General features: G+C 54.8%; 5 protein-coding genes across 5 annotated transcripts; 3 read left to right on the top strand and 2 right to left on the bottom strand.

Moving 5' to 3' along the window:
* Window positions 1-1,545: 1,545 nt before the first annotated feature.
* On the top strand, window positions 1,546-4,020 carry LOC136049779 (mitochondrial ubiquitin ligase activator of NFKB 1-like). Its single transcript, XM_065738273.1, has 4 exons — window positions 1,546-1,665; window positions 1,781-1,868; window positions 2,629-2,749; window positions 3,291-4,020. Exons 1-4 carry the CDS (start codon window positions 1,546-1,548, stop codon window positions 4,018-4,020), a joined length of 1,059 nt encoding a protein of 352 aa, XP_065594345.1.
* A 907-nt stretch (window positions 4,021-4,927) lies between these two features.
* On the top strand, window positions 4,928-7,670 carry CDA (cytidine deaminase). The gene is made up of 4 exons (XM_065737807.1): window positions 4,928-5,222; window positions 6,318-6,429; window positions 7,075-7,129; window positions 7,356-7,670. Exons 1-4 carry the CDS (start codon window positions 4,928-4,930, stop codon window positions 7,467-7,469), a joined length of 576 nt encoding a protein of 191 aa, XP_065593879.1. The 3' UTR covers window positions 7,470-7,670.
* Window positions 7,671-8,544: 874 nt separating this feature from the next.
* On the top strand, window positions 8,545-13,646 carry LOC136049778 (serine/threonine-protein kinase PINK1, mitochondrial-like). The gene is made up of 7 exons (XM_065738272.1): window positions 8,545-8,888; window positions 9,121-9,387; window positions 9,981-10,084; window positions 10,904-11,086; window positions 11,949-12,123; window positions 12,816-13,052; window positions 13,404-13,646. Exons 1-7 carry the CDS (start codon window positions 8,586-8,588, stop codon window positions 13,644-13,646), a joined length of 1,512 nt encoding a protein of 503 aa, XP_065594344.1. The 5' UTR covers window positions 8,545-8,585.
* A 141-nt stretch (window positions 13,647-13,787) lies between these two features.
* LOC136049508 (mitochondrial ubiquitin ligase activator of NFKB 1-like) lies at window positions 13,788-16,297 on the bottom strand. Its single transcript, XM_065737806.1, has 4 exons — window positions 16,178-16,297; window positions 15,975-16,062; window positions 15,094-15,214; window positions 13,788-14,552 (listed from the first exon to the last, which is right to left on the bottom strand). The coding sequence occupies exons 1-4, from the start codon at window positions 16,295-16,297 to the stop codon at window positions 13,823-13,825; spliced, it is 1,059 nt and encodes a 352-aa protein (XP_065593878.1). The 3' UTR covers window positions 13,788-13,822.
* Window positions 16,298-17,648: 1,351 nt separating this feature from the next.
* LOC136049507 (protein FAM43B-like) lies at window positions 17,649-18,684 on the bottom strand. The gene has a single exon (XM_065737805.1). It carries the CDS (start codon window positions 18,661-18,663, stop codon window positions 17,785-17,787), a length of 879 nt encoding a protein of 292 aa, XP_065593877.1. The 5' UTR covers window positions 18,664-18,684; the 3' UTR covers window positions 17,649-17,784.
* Between the last annotated feature and the right edge of the window lie 1,478 nt (window positions 18,685-20,162).

Genomic DNA, 20,162 nt, shown 5'->3' with positions numbered 1-20,162 from the left:
TCTGAGAAGGAATGTATTGTTTGGGGTCTGGCTTGTGCTTATCGAGCTATAATTGATATTCTGGAGAGAAATGGTTTCCAAACCAAGGTCCAAAGCAAAAATGAAAACCTCGAAGTTAGACCTGACCAATCACAGGAAGCACCGGTATCAGTGTCGGTTGCCCCTGTGGAAGGCCAGAAAGGGACACGGCCGTCCTCGCGCCTAGAACGGAAAGAAGAAGCAGAGAAAAAAAAGGAAGATCCAGGCGAGGGGCCCTCCTCACCACCACCACCACCACCACCTAGAAAGGCCACAAAGAAAAGTGAGAGACATGGAGAAGACAGCAATGATGATGGAGTCACTGTTACCACTACTCGTCGGCCCCTAAAGATGACTGAAATCCAAGGTTCAAGAAAGGAGTTTGTACGGCGCTTGGGTGAATCTGTTGTCACCTCGTTGCTGCGGTGTTGGGACAGCGGTGCCAGCAGCGTGTCCCTAGATGCAGCCCAGAGTACCTAAATCCATGTAATCTTACCCAAAATGATTTATTTTCACCCAGTTTTTACCCTCCCTGCCTTGACAGGAGCAGCAGTGGGGGGGGGGGAACAGCAGAAGGAGATAAAGAAATGGGAGTTGGGGTGGGGGGGGGGAAGAACAAGGGGCACCACTGCTCTGTGCACTGGGGAGGGGGATGCACCACTGGGGTGGAGTTTGGGTGAGCTCACCCCATGTTACAACATCCAGGGTGGGGATGGGTTGTGATCCTGATTCCCTCCGAACTTTGGGGGCTGGCATCTGACTGCCCCCACGCAATGCTCTGTGGGGCTGGGGTTTGGGATAACTGCCCCCCAAAAGCACTGTGGGGATGAGGTTTGGGCTAACACCCCTAAAAATAAACCTGTGGAGCTTAGATACAGCTTGCATCGTGCAAAATTTGGGCTAAACATACCCTGAAAACCCTCTGAGGCTGATATGGGTTAATCCCTCCCTAAAGGTGCCATGGGGCTGGAATTTAACTTGTCCACTTCCAGAATCCTGGGGGTGAGAGTATGGATTTCGGCTGAACCCACCTCAAAGGCCCTGTGGGGGTGGGATATGGGCTATACTGCCCTAAAATCCTGCGGCAAAAGGCTGGGATTTGGGTCAAACCCACCCCGAAGTCCAAGTGGGGCTCTGAGTTAATCCGACTCCCAGAAAAGCGTTGTGGAGCTGAGATTTGAGCTCTTCCCCCCAAATAAAGTGCAGCGGGGCTGAGATTTGGGCTCACACCTCCACAGAACATCGCAGGGTGGGGATTTCAACTCTCCCCTTCCAAAATTCTGCCGGTCGGAGGCCGAAATTTGGGCTAAACCCACCCCCGAGGCCCTGTAGGGTTAGGCCAAACCCTCCCAAGGCGCTGCGGGGCTGCGCTGAGCCTCTCTCGGCCCTCCGCCCCTCCTGGAGACCCTCCGTCCACTCCTCGGAGGACCACTCTATGGTAGCGCCTCGCGGCTGTGACGTCATAGTCCGCGCCGCTGCCGCAACGTCTTCAGCGCGCGCCGCGCAGTTGCCGTGGTAACGGCGGCGATGGAAGGAAGCGGACGGCCGTCGGTTTTTCAGGCCGCGGTGCTGGTGGCCGGTACCGGGCTGACCGCGTTCCTTTATTCGGTGTACCGGCATCACGCTCACGTCGCCCGTGGCCTGCAGGTGGGTACGGGAGCTCCGGGGCCGAGCTGCCGGTCATAGTGGCTGCCCCGGGCCAAGGCCGTGGCCTCCCGGGCTTGGGCCTTGTGGTTGATCTGCGGCTCCTTCCGTCCTTTAGGGCGCCCGGAGGTTGCGGCTGGACAGGGAGCTGCGGGATGTGCTGCTGGAGGCACCGGGCCACTGTGTGCCTTATGTTGCCATTGAAGGTATTGGTGTGGCCAAACGCTGGGCTTCTTTTCCCACCGCCCCTTTGGCTCGAGTGTTTTGCCCGAAATCTGATGTTTTGCCCCACAAAATCCTCCCCCACGTGCAGCCCGAGCCCTGGCAGGAACAGTGGGGGGGGGTGCAGAGGAAGGAGCTGAGGAAATGGGGCTGTGCTGAGGAGGGGAGGGCATGAGACGTCACTGCCCCGCACCCTGGGGAAGGAGATGCGGGCTCCTCCTTCACAGCCCCACAGAGATGGGGTTGGGGTGAGCTGCCCCCAAAGAACAGCACCCAGGGAGGAGACAGGCTCCCTCCAAACTTCGTGTGGGGGGAGAGGGGGTGAGGTGCAAATGTAAGCTCTGACAGAGGGCTCTGTGTTCCTGGGGCTTAGGCTAGGGCTAATTCTTCTCAGATGCACTGTGGGGGTGGAGTTTGGGCTAATACCCTTTGAAACAAATTATACAGAGAGTTGAGATACAGCATGCTTCCCACAAAACCATGCGGGGAAGGACTGGGGTTTGGGCTAAACATACCCCAAAGGCCCTACAGGGCCAGGATGTGGGCTAATCCCTCCCAAAAGGTGCCACAGGGCTGGAATTTAGCCTGTCCCCTTCCAAAATCCTCACGGAGAAAGACTGACATTTGAGTCCCAGAGCCCTGTGGGGCTGAGTTTTGGGTCCCCATCCCCATCCCCCCCCACCCCAAAGAAAAAAAAAAAAAAAAGAGACTTGCACCACAGCTCAGCTGCTCCACTTGTTCCAGGCGTGGTAAACTCTGTCAAGGACACCCTGAGCAGCCAATTTGTGGACGACTGCAAGGGCGTCGTGCAGAGGCTGACGCTGCAGGAGCACAAGATAGTGTGGAACAGAACGACCCACCTCTGGTACGTACCCATAGCACGACGTCCCAGGTTGGAAGGGACCCATAAAGGATCACTGAACCCAGCCCTTGGCTCCACGCAGGAACACTTGAAATCTGAACCCTACGTCTGAGAGCGGCGTCCCAGTGCTCCTTGAGCAGCTCGGGGCTGTGCCCACTGCCCCACGCACACGGGCACCTGGAGGTCACCCCAGGTGCATCCTCACACTGCACCGAGCAGCCCAGCAAAGAGGATAACAGGAAGCTGTCCCCACCACGCTGTGAAAGTGATGGGGATTAGATGGCTTTCGCTGCCCCCGAGCGCTTTCCCTGCGACAGCAGAAGGTTTTGCATGAGGGCACAAGCAGTGTGACAGATTTCACTGCGTTGACAGCCGTGTGCTGCTGCCTGGAGTTTTGTAAGAGTGGCTTAGATCGGAGGGAACCTTCATGGTTATCAAAGCTCCTGCCCCCTACCATGGGCTGGTTGCCCCCCACCAGGTCAAGCCCCACCCAACCCGGCCTGGAGTGGCAGCGTGGAAGCTTTACCGCTCACTTTATCCCCAGGAACAACTATGAGAAGATCATCCACCAGCGAACCAACACGACTGCCTTCAACCTGGCCCCGCTGGAGGGTGGCACCGACATCGCCGTGCAGGTGATGAAACCTCTGATGGCCACCGAGCTCAGCCTGGAGACGGTGCACAAGAAGTTCCACAGCTCCGTGCAGTCCTTCCCCAACGTCATCGGGCACTACATCAGCGGGGAGCGCCCGAAGGGCATCCAGGAGACGGAGCAGATGCTGAAGGTGGGAGCGACGCTGACTGGAGTCGGGGAGCTGGTGTTGGACAACGACGCCATCAAACTGCAGCCTCCCAAACAAGGCCTGCACTACTACCTGAGCAGCGCCAATTTTGACACTTTGCTGAAGAGGCAGGAGACGTGTGCCAAGCTTTGGAAGTTGCTGACTGTCCTTTTTGGTTGCGCCACGTGTGCTTTCCTCTTCTTCCTCCTGAGGAAGCAGTACCTCCACCGCAGGGAGAGGCGGCGCTTCAAACGGATGCAGGAGGAATTCAGGCAAGCGCGGGAGCGGCTGATACGCGAAGTGAAGGCTAAGGGAGGAGAAAAGCTGAAAAATATCTGTGTCACCTGCCTGAGCAGCAACAAGTCCTGCGCCTTCCTGGAGTGTGGGCATGTCTGCTCCTGCAGTGAGTGCTACCGAGCCCTCCCAGAGCCCAAAAGGTGCCCCATCTGCAGACAGCTCATCAGCAGGGTGGTCCCCCTGTATTACATCTAGAGAGCTGTGGCCCAACGGGGCCATTTTTTTGTTGTTGTTTTTTTGAAGTGTGCCTTTTTCTAAAGGTCTGTTCATGTTCTGCCTCTCTTTTAGGGATTTAGGTTTAGGGTGGTGCCCTCTGTAAGTTCGGGCTTGGTAGTTCTTTGTTTTTTGGGATGGTTCCTCCTTTGTGTTTTGGGCGATCCCATTGGGTTTTGGGGTGGTTCCCTGTTTGTGTTCTGGGCAATCCCTTGAGGTTTTTTGGTGTTGCACCCTTTAGGTTTTCAGGTGGTCCTCCCTCTGCTTTCCATGTCACCCCTTTACTTTTTGGGGTGGGGCCCCCTTTGAGTTCTGAAAATAGTACGGGGGTGCAGGTGACATTGGCTGTGGGAAAAAAAAAAGACAAACCTCTTTTCCCATCACCATCATTAGGTTTCAGAGTGAACAAGGAACCAGGAAGGGGATCATCCTATTATCTCCACATATCAGGGATGGGAAATGGGGCTCAGCCACACAGGGAAAACATGCCCCCTCCCCCTCCAGGGTGGTGCAGAACAGTCCTTATCTGTGCTCAGCAATAGGATTTTGCAGCAGCAGGGGAAGGCAGCGTCAGGGAGACTTTCCATCCGCTTCCCCTGCTGTGTCTTGGCTGTCCATGAGAAACTAGGGGGGAGGGCGGTGGCGGTGGAGGGGGGGGGGGGGAATGTGCTATTTCTTGTTAGCTACCCAATGGTTCTCTTCCCTTTGACCTCTCCGTGGCCCCTCCAGGACATTCCCAGCACCAAATTCCTGCTGGGGAGGAAGGAAAGCAAGGCGGTGCGAGAAAACACTCCAGCTTAGCCTGCACACACACACACACACACACACAAAGTGAAACACGCAGAAAAATTGCTAAAAATAATAACAACAACAATAATAAAATAAATAAATGAGAAAGCAGACTCGGAAAGAGCTCAAGCCCCGCCCTGATCCCGACACCTCGGGGCTGGGGATGATGCCCAGTACACGCGTGGGGCGTTATCCCGATGGGGCGTTGCGATCGGGGGAATATTTAACCACGTCGGCGTCACCGTGTGGGGCAGGCAGTGCTGGCATGGAGGGCAGCGAGTGCCTACAGCTGCTGCTTCGGCGCTGCCGTGAGGCCAAGGACTGCGCCTACTGCCCCTACAGCCGCTTCCCCGTGGGCGCCGCGCTGCTCACCGCCGCTGGGGAGATATTCTCTGGTGAGACATTGGGTTATAGGGTGGTGGCCCGGTTGGGTTCTGGGTGATGGCTTTGGGTTCTGGAATGATTGGCCCCTGTGTGTTTCGGGGTGTTACTTGTTTTGGGTTTGGCGTGAGCCCTGTGGGATGCTTTGGGAGATCTCTTTAGGTTTTGGGGTTTTACAGCCTTTGGGTTCGGAGTGATTCCTTTGGGGTTTAGGGTGGCATTCGCTTTGAGTTTTTGGCAACCTTTTTGGGTTTATTATTTGTTTTCTTCTTTGGCAGTTAGTGCCTCCTTTGGGCTTTGGGGTGGTGCCCTCTGTGGGTTTTGAATGATCCCTTTGCTTTTTGAGGTGGTTCCCCCTATGATTTTGGGACAATCCCCTTGAGTTTTTGGGTGGTTCTCCCTTTGGTTTTTGGGCGATGCATTTTGGTTTTGGACTGTTGCACTTTTAGGTTTTGAGGTGGTTCCCTCTTTGCTTTTTGGGGTGGTTCCCCCTTTGATTTTGGGGTGATTTGTTTGGGTTTTTGTGGTGGTGCTCCCTTTGGGTTTTGGGCAATCCTTTTTGTTTTTGGAGTGTTTCACCCTTTTGGTTTTGAGGTGGTTCCCTCTTTGCGTTTTTGGGCAATCCCTTTTTATTTTATTTTATTTTATTTTTTTATTTTTAGGTAGTTCCCCCTTTTCTTTTTGGATGATCCCTTTTCTTTTTGTGTGTTCCCTTTTATTTTTGGGGTGACATCCGCTTTGACTTTCGGGCAATCCTTTGCTTCTTGGCATGGTTCCCTCTTTGCTTTTTAGGCAATCCCTTTGCTTTTTGGAGTCGTTCCCACTTTGATTTCGGGACAATCCTTTTGCTTTTTGGATCTTTGATTTTGGGATGATCTCTTTCCTCTTTGGGGTGGTGTTCCTTTCAGCTTTTGAGGTCCTCCAGGTGGGTGCCACGACCCTTCCCCACACTCCCTGCCATCTATAGTTGCTGGAGGAGCCAAAAATGGGAGAACAGATAAAATAAATCACAGAACGAAGACGTGCATTGTCCAGAGCACAGGATGGGCGACATTTGAAGGGGTCCCACCAAATGAAGGGTGCTGAGTGGTGCTGGTGCTTCCCTGTAGGGTGCAACGTGGAGAATGCCTGCTACAGCCTGGGGGTGTGCGCTGAGCGCACCGCCATCCAGAAAGCCATCTCTGAGGGGCACACACGCTTCAGGGCCATGGCCATTGCCAGGTAAGGCCATCAGCACCATCATTCTTTGGGGTTTAGGGTGATGCCCCCTTTGGGTTTTGGGTAATCCCTTTGGGGTTTTTGCTGTAGTGCTTCCTTTGGACTTTGGGGTGGTGCCCCCTTTGGGTTTGTTCGGATCGCTTTGTGTATCAGGGTGCTTCTCCCTTTGATTTGTGGGCGGTCCCCATTTGGGGGAATCCTTTTGGGTTTTGGGGAGGTATCCCCTTTGGGTTTTAAGGGATCCCTTTATTTTTTGGGATGGTTCCCCCTTTAATTTTGGGCAATCTCTCTGTTTTGGGGGGTGATTTCTCGTTTGATTTTGGGACAATCCCTTTGAGTTTTGTGGTGATGCCCTCTTTGGGTTTTGGGTGATACTCTTAGGTTTTGAGGAAACCCTTTGGGTTTTGGGGTGTTACTCCCTTTAACTTTTTGGCAATTCCTTTGGGCTTTGGGGAGATGCCCTATTTAGGTTTCAGGTGTTCCCTTTGTTTTTTGGAGTGGTTCCTCCTTTGATTTTGAGGTGATCCCTTTGGGTTTGGGAGGATCTCTTTGGGTTTTGGGGAGGTGCCCCCTTTGGGTTTTGGGGGATCCCTTTGCTTTTTGGTCAGGGAGTGGGACTGAGCCTTGTGTGCTTCTTTTTTGTGGCAGCGATATGTCAGATTTCATCGTGCCCTGTGGAGCCTGCAGACAGGTGATGAGAGAGGTGAGTGGGGTGAACAGGGCACCCCCTACCATGCTGGGGGCCGCAGCTCACCACAAGGAGCTGTAGGGCCACAAGGAGCTGCAGACCACCATGGGGTCTCTCCTCTACCTCCTCTGCTCTGGGCTGAACAAACCGGGGGAGTGCAGCCATGTGGCTGTGGGTGCTGCAGCTCTGGGGGAGAAGCATAGATTCTCCACTGAGCCTCTCTCCCCTTTTCCTCGTGCAGTTTGGCACAGACTGGGACCTCTACCTGACCAAACCCGATGGCACCTACATTGTGAAGAAACTACATGAGCTCCTGCCGCTCTCCTTTGGCCCTGAGGACTTGCAGAAGGCATAAACTGCACACCTGCATTTCCCTTTCGGCGCTGGGGACGATGGATTATTCCCCCAACTTTCCCTCTATGCAAGCAGCTCCACGGACGTGATGCCACGTGAAAGGATTTACTGCACAGATGTTGCTTGGATCCAAAGCTGCAAAACTGGGGACAAAAAGCAATTTCAGCTCAAAGTCCCCGACGTTATCCATCAACCATTTGTGCACGGGCAGCTCGGTGGGCTGTCACTGCAGTGCCACTGCTCCTTTTTGCCTGTTTTTTCTCCATTTTAATGGCTGCTTGCTTTTATTTCCATCTGTGGGGACAAAGAGGAGTTCTGGGGGAGTTCACTGATTGTCCTGGCAATTAAATTAAGCGTAATAGAAAAAAAACAACTACGTGTTGCTTTAATAAGCCAGGCTGTGCTTGGTGCACCAGTGCCCCATGCCCCGTGCCCTGTGCCCTGCAGTGTGCTTTGCACTGTGTGCACCATGCCCTGTGCACTGTGTACCCGTGGTACGTGCAGTCACTGTGCTCCGTGTATCAGTGCACCACGTGCCGTGCACCGACGCATCACGCTCTGCACCAACACTCCGTGCACGAAAGCACCATGCACGAATACAATGTGCTCTGCACGCCAATGCACCGTGCGCTGTGCACAGCGCTCCGTGCACCATTACACTGTGCACTACAGCACCATGCACTGTGCACACTGCTCCGTGCACCATTACACACCCCCCGTGCACTAGTGCCCCTCCACACTGCGCACGCGCCCTGAGCCCTACCCCCCCCACCGCACTGCGCATGCGCTCTGCTCATCGATTCCCTCCGAACTGCGCATGCGCTCGTCATTGCGCACGCAGCGCTCACTAAACCTCACACTACGCAAGCACCCTGTCAATCCTCCGCCCTCACTGCGCATGCGCGCTGTGCACTGGCTCCCCGCATTACGCACGCGCATCGTCACACTGCGCACGCGCTGTACACAACCCCTGCACACCGCGCATGCGCTGTTCTCCCGACATGCACTGCGCACTGCGCACTGCGCACTTCCTCCCCTCCCGCCGCCCCCCCAGCCCGGCGCTCTACCATCGCCGCCGCCCGTTTCCCGGCGTTTCCTGAGGCACAGTGCGGCCGCCATGTTGTTGCGAGTGCTGTTGGCCCGCGCTATCCGCCTGCTTCCCGGCGCCGCGCCGCGTCGTCCCGTCCCCGTCCCCCATACCGTCCCCCATACCGTCCCCCCAGCCGCCCCGCAGCCCTCTCTCTTCTCCCGGCTGCCTTTTGTCCGCTTCTTGTCCCTCCGGCGCCCGGCGGGGCTGGCGGCCGTGGCGGTGCGGCGGGCCCGGGCCGGGCCGTGCGTGGCCCTGGCGCTGGGGCTGGCGCTGTTGGAACCGCCGCTGGAGGAGCAGCGCCGGGCGCGGGCCGTGTGCGGCCGCATCCAGGTGTGGGTTGGACGTGGTTTTTCCACCTTTTCCCAGCATTTGAGGTTTGGTTGGCGCTACGGTGACAGCTTGGCTAGGATCACTGAGTTACAGAACGGTTGGGCCTCAGGGCCGTGCTGTGTGTTGGTTGAAGGAAGGCGTTTTGCTCTTTTCCAGTCGCTCGGGCTCTCCTTTGTTGTGCAGTCATGAGTAACGGAGTGTTTTCATGGTTTCCCTTTGTTGTTCCTTTCAGACGGTGTTTGTCGGGAAGAGTAAAGCACAGAAGGATCCGCTGAGCTCTTTGCGCTGGCAGGGCTTCAAGCTGGAGGACTATCTCATCGGGCAGCCCCTCGGGAAGGGCTGCAGTGCAGCAGTCTATGAAGCAACAATTCCTTCATCCTCCAGTCACCAGGAGAGCACTGGGAGCTCGGCTCCGCCTGTGGCTGAAGAGGAGCCAGCAGGCAAATGCCAGCAGCAAGCTGCTTTCCCCCTGGCTATCAAAATGATGTGGAACATCTCGGTAAGGAGTCAGCTCTTCACCTCTTCCTTGTGTGTTTCATCCCTGGAAGTGGCCAGGGTGAAGTTGGATGAGGCCTTGGGTAGCCTGATGTGGTGGGGAGTGCTCAGCCTGCTGCTGGGACTTGGAACTGGGTGATATTTAAGGTCCTCTCCAGCCAAAGCCTTTCATTAAGGGCGTGACACTGAATGCCAGTTGTTAGTGACTAGTCACACAGCCAGTGATTAGCAGTTATTATTGCTCCAGAGTTGACAGCACTTACGATATTTGGGAGCTGCTATTGGTGCAGTTGTTGGTTCTGGGGGTGAAAGGAAGAAAAGCCTTTTGGAAGCTGGATATGGTGACAAAGTGTAGGAAAGAGGAGTGACAGTACTCCGGGGGCCTACTTCCCTTCTGGCTTCAGGACAGCAGTGGATTTTCTTTTGCAAAGCACAGCTCAGCTGCAAGGCAGCAGTCAGCACTGCGGTGGGATGTGCCTTGTTGCTGAGACACATGCAAGGTGCATGGTAGTGGCTGTCAGCCCAGGTGCCTCTGGTAACCCACAGCCCTCACTGGGTGCCCGAGGCTCGCAGCCTGACGTGCTGTTGCTCTTGTAGGATGACTCTTCAAGTGAAGCCATCCTGTGCAATATGCGCCAAGAGCTCGTTCCAGCCACGCGGACTGCCTTAGCTGGGGAGTATGGAGCTGTCTTCCACCACAGGTATGGTAACCATGGCAATGGTGGCTGTTCTCAGAGTGTGACGTGCTAATTTGATAAATGAATTTCATTTTGCAGCTGTAGAGAATGCGGAGAAAGCAGACTGTCCTGTCTTAGCCTCGAAGAGCGTCGAAAGACCACAGGATGATCAGTGACCCATCTGCTTTGGCACTGATGGGGCACCATGCTTTGGTTTCCCTGTGTGTCAGATGCATAAATTGCGTTGCTCTGTGACAAAAGGTTAACTCTGTTGGAAAAGCTGCTTCTGAGAAACCATCTAAAAGCATCACTGCACTTTTCAGTTGCAGAATTAAACGCTGACATTGTGCTGAGTTGAAAGGGCAGTCATGTGAAACCTGGCCTAATGCTGGTCTGGTTCTGAAACAGATAGAGGGAAGGGAGCTGGAAGCTGTTGCAGTGCAGGTTGCTTCGTGCACAGAACAAAAGCTGGTGAGAAGGCAAATGGAAAATGACTGTTACCTCTTCTTCACCTGAGCGAGGGGGAGTGGGCAGGAAGCGTTAAGGTGGCAGATTGCACAGAAGCTTTTCAAGGATCTTGAGTTTAATTGTGCTCTTGTTGAAAAATCTGTCTTTTATCCAACTGGAAACAATGGAGTCCACAGTCTGAATTGTCCGGTTTAAATTTCAGATGTGTCTCAGCTGCCAGTATGGATGAATAATGAATGCTGCCCGGTGTGTCTGTAGTCAGGGAATGCAACAGAGAAGCCAAAGAGCTGTATGACATCTGGGGAGGGGAGCTCTGTTTTGCAGATTCAGTAACCTACAGTCTGTGTAACTTGTGATGTCTGTACTTTTGCACAGAGAACCTATCCTTGGGAGGAAGAAGTTGCGGCCTCATCCAAATATAATCCAGGTGATCCGAGCTTTCACATCCTCTGTCCCGTTGCTGCCCGGAGCACTCACAGACTATCCTGATGTTCTTCCAGTGAGCCTGAATCCCAGAGGGATTGGCCGCAGCCACACGCTCTTCTTAGTGATGAAGAAGTAGGTGGGAGAAGCTTGTGGGGGGCTGGGACTTTGTGGGGTTGCCTAGCGGGGCTGTGTTTTCTGCTACAATGTGGGTCTTGCTAAAGCTTTGGCCTGGGTTGCTGACAAAAGACAAAAGCTGCAGTACACACTTGGAAACACGCCTCCCAAGAGCTGTTGAGGCCCTTGAGGTTTTAACTCTGGTTCAACAATAAAAGATAAGCTATCCATCTTTAGAATTGCCACAGAGGAATGCAGAACTTGTCCCCATTTGTCTGTTCTGGAAAGTGAATATTGCCTGTAGGTTGCACATGCTGCTAGAGGCAGAGGAGAAGCAGTGATGAGATTTGGTGTCTCTGGCTGTCTCAGTTGTGCTTCTTTTTATTGTGTATGGCTGTGCCATCAGTGTAAAACCACCTTCTATTTCCCACCCTGCATCTGGAGTGGGAAACTCCAAAATGGGACAGAACCCTCTGTCCTTTTTGTAGCTCAAGAAAATATTCTTTCTTCTGATTTGCTTTATTACTGACAGCTTGTAGGAGTGTAATCTGTCCCCTGTGTGATGCAAGGAATAAAACCTGTAAGGTGTACGTGGGGACCATCACAGTGCTGTCTGAGGGGCTTAGTGTATTTGCAGTTGTTGAGCTCACACAGCATCATGAAAAGCTCAGTGGTGGATGCTGTTATACATCGGTGGATGCTGGATACACAGCCTGCTGTGTATCTTTGTGGCTTTTGCTGTAGATAAAAATTAAAGTGGAAAAATGAAAACATTGGTTAGGCTATCCATGATATTTTGTCAGACGGATAAAGAAGTAGGAAAGAAAGAAAGAGGAAAACTGGTTGTGTTTTAATAAAGCTAATTCTCCACCCAGTAATGCAGAGGAGGAACAGGAACCCAACACTCACTGCTGATGTTGTTTGCAGCTGGCTGCCCCTGGCTGGTGATCACAGACTTCGGTTGCTGTTTGGCAGATGACAGCGTTGGCCTGAGGCTGCCTTTCACCAGCACTGATGTGGACTGTGGAGGCAATGGCTGTCTTAGGCCACCTGAGGTAAATCCTCCAGCAGCTTTTGCTGGTGCTGCTGGCTGTGGGTTTGAGCTGCTTCTGGGGATGAAAACTCCAGCACCAGCTGAGGTGCAGGATGGGAGAACCTGGGGAGGTGTGGGATTGGGTCTGGAAAGAATGAGTTGAATTTTATTTGAACCCACGCTGAGCGTTTGCCACATGGGCACTTTGACCACAAGAAGATGAAAATCAATCGGTGTTTTGAAGCGGTGTTGACTTTTCCCACGGAAAGTTTGTTCTGTGGTCTTTTCTCAGGCCCAGTTCCATGTAGCTGTTGGAGGAGTTCCTGCAGCAGTCCTTGTGTTGGGGCAGCACGTGGCTTTTGAATGAAGTTCAGGGTCGTTGTGAGATGATGTATAGTTGATCTTTAGTTCTTTGATGATAGCACTGACAAAAGCTAAGACAGTCTTCATGGATTGGAGTACCCTGCCTTGTGTTTCCTGCATGCGTGTGCAGGACTGGTTGGTTATCCCCGTGTCCCCTGTCTATATTAAATGTCTCTTAGGACTTGGTGTGGAAGCTGGTCAAAGGTAACAGCTAAAGCCTAGATGCAGTGATCAGAGTCTTCCAGATGTCCTGGTGGGCTGAGAAGCAGTGAAGACCTAAAAGCATGCCTACAGAAAATGTTCCTTTAGAGCTCTCTATTGTAACTTTTCCATCTCATTGGACTTGTGCAGGTGACCACAGCGTCAGCAGGTCCAGGCATGGTGATCGACTACAGCAAAGCTGATGCCTGGGCTGTTGGCACGATTGCCTATGAAATCCTGGGCCTGGCCAATCCTTTCTACAGCCACGGGGACTCGTTCCTGGAAAGCAGAAGTTACTGTGAGGAGGAGCTGCCAGGCCTGCCTGATGGCGTGCCCTGCGAGGTGAAGCAAGTGATAAAGATGCTGCTTCGGAGGGATCCCAGCAAGGTCAGAATCTGCTGCCCTGAGGAAGTCATTCAGCTGGTCTTTGTGTTGTCTGTAGGTCATCTTGCCCTGTACAGCTCCATCTGTAAAGCAGATGTCATTGTGCTGCTAACAAGCAAAGGTGAATGTGGGTCTTTGTTGGGTACAGCGTGGCACTCGCTGAGCAGTCTCAGGGATTTCAGCAGATGTTTGTAGCAGCAGTTGGTGTTCACATGTAGCTACCTATAATAGTAATGAAGGGCTTTTTTCCTCATGGCACAGTGCCTTGGAGAAGGTCTAAGGGACTTTTAGCAGTGCAGATGGGACAGGATGTGATGTGAGCACAGCTAATTTTCCCTCTTGCTCCTTTTGCAGAGATTGTCTGCTCGAGTTGCTGCTGATGTGCTCCACTTGAGCCTCTGGGGTGAGAACATTCTGGCATCTGAGGCCCTGAAGCCCGACCAGATGACTGCCTGGCTTCTCTGCCAGTCTGCGGTCACTTTACTCATGGATGGACTGGTGGACAAAAGCAGGGTAGAAACCAAAATGAAGATGTGCTTTTCTCTCCCCTCTCCCTTCTCGGTTTCCCTTGGGTCACTGTCACGGACAACACCGTGACAAACACAAAGGAGGAACCATCCCAAAAAACAAAGAACTACCAAGCCCGAACTTACAGAGGGCACCACCCTAAACCTAAATCCCTAAAAGAGAGGCAGAACACGAACAGACCTTCAGAAAAAGGCAGACTTCAAAAAAACAACAACAAAAAAATGGCCCCGTTGGGCCACAGCTCTCTAGATGTTGTACAGGGGGACCACCCTGCTGATGAGCTGTCTGCAGATGGGGCACCTTTTGGGCTCTGGGAGGGCTCGGTAGCACTCACTGCAGGAGCAGACATGCCCACACCCCAGGAAGGCGCAGGACTTGTCGCTGCTCAGGCAGGTGACACAGATATTTTTCAGCTTCTCTCCTCCCTTAGCCTTCACTGCGCACATCAGCCGCTCCCGCGCTTGCCTGAATTCCTCCTGCATCCGTTTGAAGCGCCGCCTCTCCCTGCGGTGGAGGTACTGCTTCCTCAGGAGGAAGAAGAGGAAAGCACACGTGGCGCAACCAAAAAGGACAGTCAGCAACTTCCAAAGCTTGGCACACGTCTCCTGCCTCTTCAGCAAAGTGTCAAAATTGGCGCTGCTCAGGTAGTAGTGCAGGCCTTGTTTGGGAGGCTGCAGTTTGATGGCGTCGTTGTCCAACACCAGCTCCCCGACTCCAGTCAGCGTCGCTCCCACCTTCAGCATCTGCTCCGTCTCCTGGATGCCCTTCGGGCGCTCCCCACTGATGTAGTGCCCGATGACGTTGGGGAAGGACTGCACGGAGCTGTGGAACTTCTTGTGCACCGTCTCCAGGCTGAGCTCGGTGGCCATCAGAGGTTTCATCACCTGCACGGCGATGTCGGTGCCACCCTCCAGCGGGGCCAGGTTGAAGGCAGTCGTGTTGGTTCGCTGGTGGATGATCTTCTCATAGTTGTTCCTGGGGATAAAGTGAGCGGTAAAGCTTCCACGCTGCCACTCCAGGCCGGGTTGGGTGGGGCTTGACCTGGTGGGGGGCAACCAGCCCATGGTAGGGGGCAGGAGCTTTGATAACCATGAAGGTTCCCTCCGATCTAAGCCACTCTTACAAAACTCCAGGCAGCAGCACACGGCTGTCAACGCAGTGAAATCTGTCACACTGCTTGTGCCCTCATGCAAAACCTTCTGCTGTCGCAGGGAAAGCGCTCGGGGGCAGCGAAAGCCATCTAATCCCCATCACTTTCACAGCGTGGTGGGGACAGCTTCCTGTTATCCTCTTTGCTGGGCTGCTCGGTGCAGTGTGAGGATGCACCTGGGGTGACCTCCAGGTGCCCGTGTGCGTGGGGCAGTGGGCACAGCCCCGAGCTGCTCAAGGAGCACTGGGACGCTGCTCTCAGACGTAGGGTTCAGATTTCAAGTGTTCCTGCGTGGAGCCCAGGGCTGGGTTCAGTGATCCTTTATGGGTCCCTTCCAACCTGGGACGTCGTGCTATGGGTACGTACCAGAGGTGGGTCTTTCTGTTCCACACTATCTTGTGCTCCTGCAGCGTCAGCCTCTGCACGACGCCCTTGCAGTCGTCCACAAATTGGCTGCTCAGGGTGTCCTTGACAGAGTTTACCACGCCTGGAACAAGTGGAGCAGCTGAGCTGTGGTGCAAGTCTCTTTTTCTTTTTTTTTTCTTTGGGGTGGGGGGGGATGGGGATGGGGACCCAAAACTCAGCCCCACAGGGCTCTGGGACTCAAATGTCAGTCTTTCTCCCTGAGGATTTTGGAAGGGGACAGGCTAAATTCCAGCCCTGTGGCACCTTTTGGGAGGGATTAGCCCACATCCTGGCCCTGTAGGGCCTTTGGGGTATGTTTAGCCCAAACCCCAGTCCTTCCCCGCATGGTTTTGTGGGAAGCATGCTGTATCTCAACTCTCTGTATAATTTGTTTCAAAGGGTATTAGCCCAAACTCCACCCCCACAGTGCATCTGAGAAGAATTAGCCCTAGCCTAAGCCCCAGGAACACAGAGCCCTCTGTCAGAGCTTACATTTGCACCTCACCCCCTCACCCCCCACACGAAGTTTGGAGGGAGCCTGTCTCCTCCCTGGGTGCTGTTCTTTGGGGGCAGCTCACCCCAACCCCATCTCTGTGGGGCTGTGAAGGAGGAGCCCGCATCTCCTTCCCCAGGGTGCGGGGCAGTGACGTCTCATGCCCTCCCCTCCTCAGCACAGCCCCATTTCCTCAGCTCCTTCCTCTGCACCCCCCACCACTGTTCCTGCCAGGGCTCGGGCTGCACGTGGGGGAGGATTTTGTGGGGCAAAACATCAGATTTCGGGCAAAACACTCGAGCCAAAGGGGCGGTGGGAAAAGAAGCCCAGCGTTTGGCCACACCAGTACCTTCAATGGCAACATAAGGCACACAGTGGCCCGGTGCCTCCAGCAGCACATCCCGCAGCTCCCTGTCCAGCCGCAACCTCCGGGCGCCCTAAAGGACGGAAGGAGCCGCAGATCAACCACAAGGCCCAAGCCCGGGAGGCCACGGCCTTGGCCCGGGGCAGCCACTATGACCGGCAGCTCGGCCCCGGAGCTCCCGTACCCACCTGCAGGCCACGGGCGACGTGAGCGTGATGCCGGTACACCGAATAAAGGAACGCGGTCAGCCCGGTACCGGCCACCAGCACCGCGGCCTGAAAAACCGACGGCCGTCCGCTTCCTTCCATCGCCGCCGTTACCACGGCAACTGCGCGGCGCGCGCTGAAGACGTTGCGGCAGCGGCGCGGACTATGACGTCACAGCCGCGAGGCGCTACCATAGAGTGGTCCTCCGAGGAGTGGACGGAGGGTCTCCAGGAGGGGCGGAGGGCCGAGAGAGGCTCAGCGCAGCCCCGCAGCGCCTTGGGAGGGTTTGGCCTAACCCTACAGGGCCTCGGGGGTGGGTTTAGCCCAAATTTCGGCCTCCGACCGGCAGAATTTTGGAAGGGGAGAGTCTAAATCCCCACCCTGCGATGTTCTGTGGAGGTGTGAGCCCAAATCTCAGCCCCGCTGCACTTTATTTGGGGGGAAGAGCTCAAATCTCAGCTCCACAACGCTTTTCTGGGAGTCGGATTAACTCAGAGCCCCACTTGGACTTCGGGGTGGGTTTGACCCAAATCCCAGCCTTTTGCCGCAGGATTTTAGGGCAGTATAGCCCATATCCCACCCCCACAGGGCCTTTGAGGTGGGTTCAGCCGAAATCCATACTCTCACCCCCAGGATTCTGGAAGTGGACAAGTTAAATTCCAGCCCCATGGCACCTTTAGGGAGGGATTAACCCATTTCAGCCTCACAGGGTTTTCAGGGTATGTTTAGCCCAAATTTTGCACGATGCAAGCTGTATCTAAGCTCCACAGGTTTATTTTTAGGGGTGTTAGCCCAAACCTCATCCCCACAGTGCTTTTGGGGGGCAGTTATCCCAAACCCCAGCCCCACAGAGCATTGCGTGGGGGCAGTCAGATGCCAGCCCCCAAAGTTCGGAGGGAATCAGGATCACAACCCATCCCCACCCTGGATGTTGTAACATGGGGTGAGCTCACCCAAACTCCACCCCAGTGGTGCACCCCCCTCCCCAGTGCACAGAGCAGTGGTGCCCCTTGTTCTTCCCCCCCCCACCCCAACTCCCATTTCTTTATCTCCTTCTGCTGTCCCCCCCCCCACTGCTGCTCCTGTCAAGGCAGGGAGAGTAAAAACTGGGTGAAAATAAATCATTTTGGGTAAGATTACATGGATTTAGGTACTCCGGGCTGCTTTGCCCCACAGGTTCGGGCCTGGGATCCCCACTGCCACCCTCCCACCAAAGCGTGGGCCTGCTCTATTTAAACCCCCACGTTGCCATGGCGACATGAGCATCACTTGACGTGGAATGGCATGGAAGGTGCAGAAAGGCCTTCCCCCCCCAACCTCCCCCTCCCCGGTGTGGAAATTTTACCCTGAGAAGGGTAAAAAATGAGTAAATAACAAATAGAAAAGGAACAAACCATCATGAGTCTTCCAGGCTGGCGAGAGGCAGGCGCTGTCACAGGCAGAAAACACACATTGGGTTTATTTCCAGGAGAGGGGTGGGGGGATGCTGGGTTCCCCCCCTCGTTGAGAGCAAGGGACGTAGCCCTGTAGTCCAGCTGTGTCCCAAGGGCACTCACTGTGGCCAAAGCAGTGGACGCCAATGGGGACGCTCAGCATATGGGGGCCCGTGGGCCACGCAAGCTGCACCCCCGCATCTCACTAGCCAAAGAGAGCACGGTGGGACCCCCATCTCCCCACGTGCCCCCCGTCTCCTCCTCGTCCTCCTCCAGGATGGAGCTGAGCCGTGGGGCACAGCGGGTGCGCTCGGCCGGCGGGCGGTAGGGACACTTGGCATTGAGCAGCCTGCGCAGGGGCACCAAAGGGACGATGGCTTCACCCAGGAGCTGCTGCTGCAGGCGACGGCCGTCGTTCTGCCTTTTGAGCCTCTTGAATTCATCGAAGGCCGAAGCGGAGGTCTGGAAGAGGAGCAGGGCCATGGCACGCGCGGTGGCCGCTTTGGGGACGAGGACGGCGTGGCAGCGCAGCACCACCGCTTTGTTCTTCACCTGGTGCCGGTACACCCAAGCAAACACCTTTGGGTGCCGACGGTCGGCTGTGCAATAGGTGATGCGGTGCAGCAGGTACGCGTGGCCCGAGCGCCGGGCTCCCTTCTCGCCCGGTGCCATGCGGATGCCGTGCGGCCCTAAGGTCAGCTTCATCTTGGCCCCACCGGCGCCCGCGTCGCTTTTGGCCCATATTTTCCCCACCGCCTCCTCGGTGCATCCCTCTCCTTTGGCGTGCAGAGTGACGGCATTACCCAGGTAGCGCACGGTGTAGGTGGGATCCTCCTTGTTCAGCTCCACTTTCTGCCGCCGGCCTCCGAACACCGCACCCAACCGCTCCAAAGGGCAATCGGGCAACAAATCGGGGCAGGAGCGCAGGAACCCGGCCAGCAGCGAGGCATAGCCCAACCCTGGCCCCAAGCTTTTCCCTTTGCACTTACTCTCGTTTTCCACCAGCACGAACTTGCTGCGGCGCCAGGGCAGCATCGCCTCGCTGCCGTATCCCGATCCCGACCCGAGGGTCCGTCCCCGTATCCCGATCCCAAGGGCCGGTCCCCAGCGGGATGCGCTGGGTGAGGATGCAATGATGCTGCTGCAGAGCGGAGCGCTGCTCCACCTCCCCGGGCGTGCAGGCAGCAGCCGCGCGCAGCCCAAAGCGTGGAGAGGAGGGAGAATGCATCGGCGCACACGGAGAGATGCTGCTGCGCTGCTGCTGCCGGCGGGAGATGCGCTGCTCCGTTACGGGGAGAAAGCGCAGTCCCTGCAGCGTGCAGAGCCCGAAGAGCAGTGCCGACGTTCAGCCGTGCAGCTCCAGCGGTGCTACCTGCTGGGGGACAAGGATTTGGGGCAGAACTCTTTGGATTTTGGGGTGTTGCCCCCCTTGGGGTTTGGAGAGATCCCTTCGGGTGTTGGGGTGCTGCTCCCTTTGGGTTTGGAGAGATCCCTTCGGGTATTGTGGTGGTTCCCCCTTTGATTGTGGGCAGATCCCTTTGGGTTTTGTGGCGGTTCCTCCTTTAAATGTGGGGACATCCCTTTGGATTTTGTGTTATTGTTCCCTTTGGGTTTGGGGAGATTCTTTCGGTTTTTGGGGTGGTTCCCCTTTTGATTGTGGGCAGATCCCTTTGGGTTTTGAGGTACTGCCTCCTTTGGGTTTGGGGATATCCCTTTGGGTATTGTGGTGGTTCCCCCTTTGATTTTGTGGATATCCCTTTGGGTGTTGGGGTGCTGCCCCCTTTGGGTTTGGGAAGATCCCTTTGGGTTTTGTGTTATTGTTCCCTTTGGATTTGGGGAGATCCCTTTGGGTTTTGTGGTGGTTCCCCCTTTAAATTTGGGGACATCCTTTTGAGTTTTGTGTTATTATTCCCTTTGGGTTTGGGGAGATTCTTTTGTTTTTCAGGGTGGTTCCCCTTTTGACTGTGGGCATATCCCTTTGAGTGTTGAGGTGCTGCTCCCCTTGGGTTTGGGGGATCCCCTTGATTTTTGTGGTGGTTCCCCCTTTGATTTTGGGTTGTTGTTCCCTTTGGGTTTGGAGAGATCTCTTTGGTTTTTGGGGTACTGTTCCCTTTGGGTTTTGCTTGATTCCTTTGGTTTTTGGGCAGTCCCTTTGGGCATTGGGGTGTTACTACCTTTGGGTTTTTGACAATTCCTTTGGGCTTTGGGGTGGTTCCCCCTTTGAGCAGTCCCATTGGGTGCTGAGGTGTGTTAATTCCTTTTGGCTTTGAGCAATTCCTTCGGGTTTTGGGGTGTTGCCCCATGTGAGTTTTGCTTGATCCCTTTGTTTCTTGGGGTGTTACTCCATCTGGGTTTCAAGCTATTCTTTTGGGATTTGGGTGCAGTGTCCCCTGTGGGTTTAGGGCAATTCCTTTGGATTTTGAGTGATCCCTTTTGGTGTTGGGGTATCAGTCCCTTTGGGTATTGAGCTTTGGGTTTTGGGCAACCCCTTTGGGTTTTTTGTGGTTCTCCTTTTGCTTTTTGAACAATTCCTT

This window comes from Cyrtonyx montezumae, unplaced genomic scaffold, assembly GCF_038088225.1.
Source record: "Cyrtonyx montezumae isolate F1298 unplaced genomic scaffold, pur_monq_1.0 scaffold_21, whole genome shotgun sequence".
NCBI lineage: Eukaryota > Metazoa > Chordata > Aves > Galliformes > Odontophoridae > Cyrtonyx > Cyrtonyx montezumae.
This window is presented reverse-complemented; position numbering and strand designations above follow the sequence as displayed.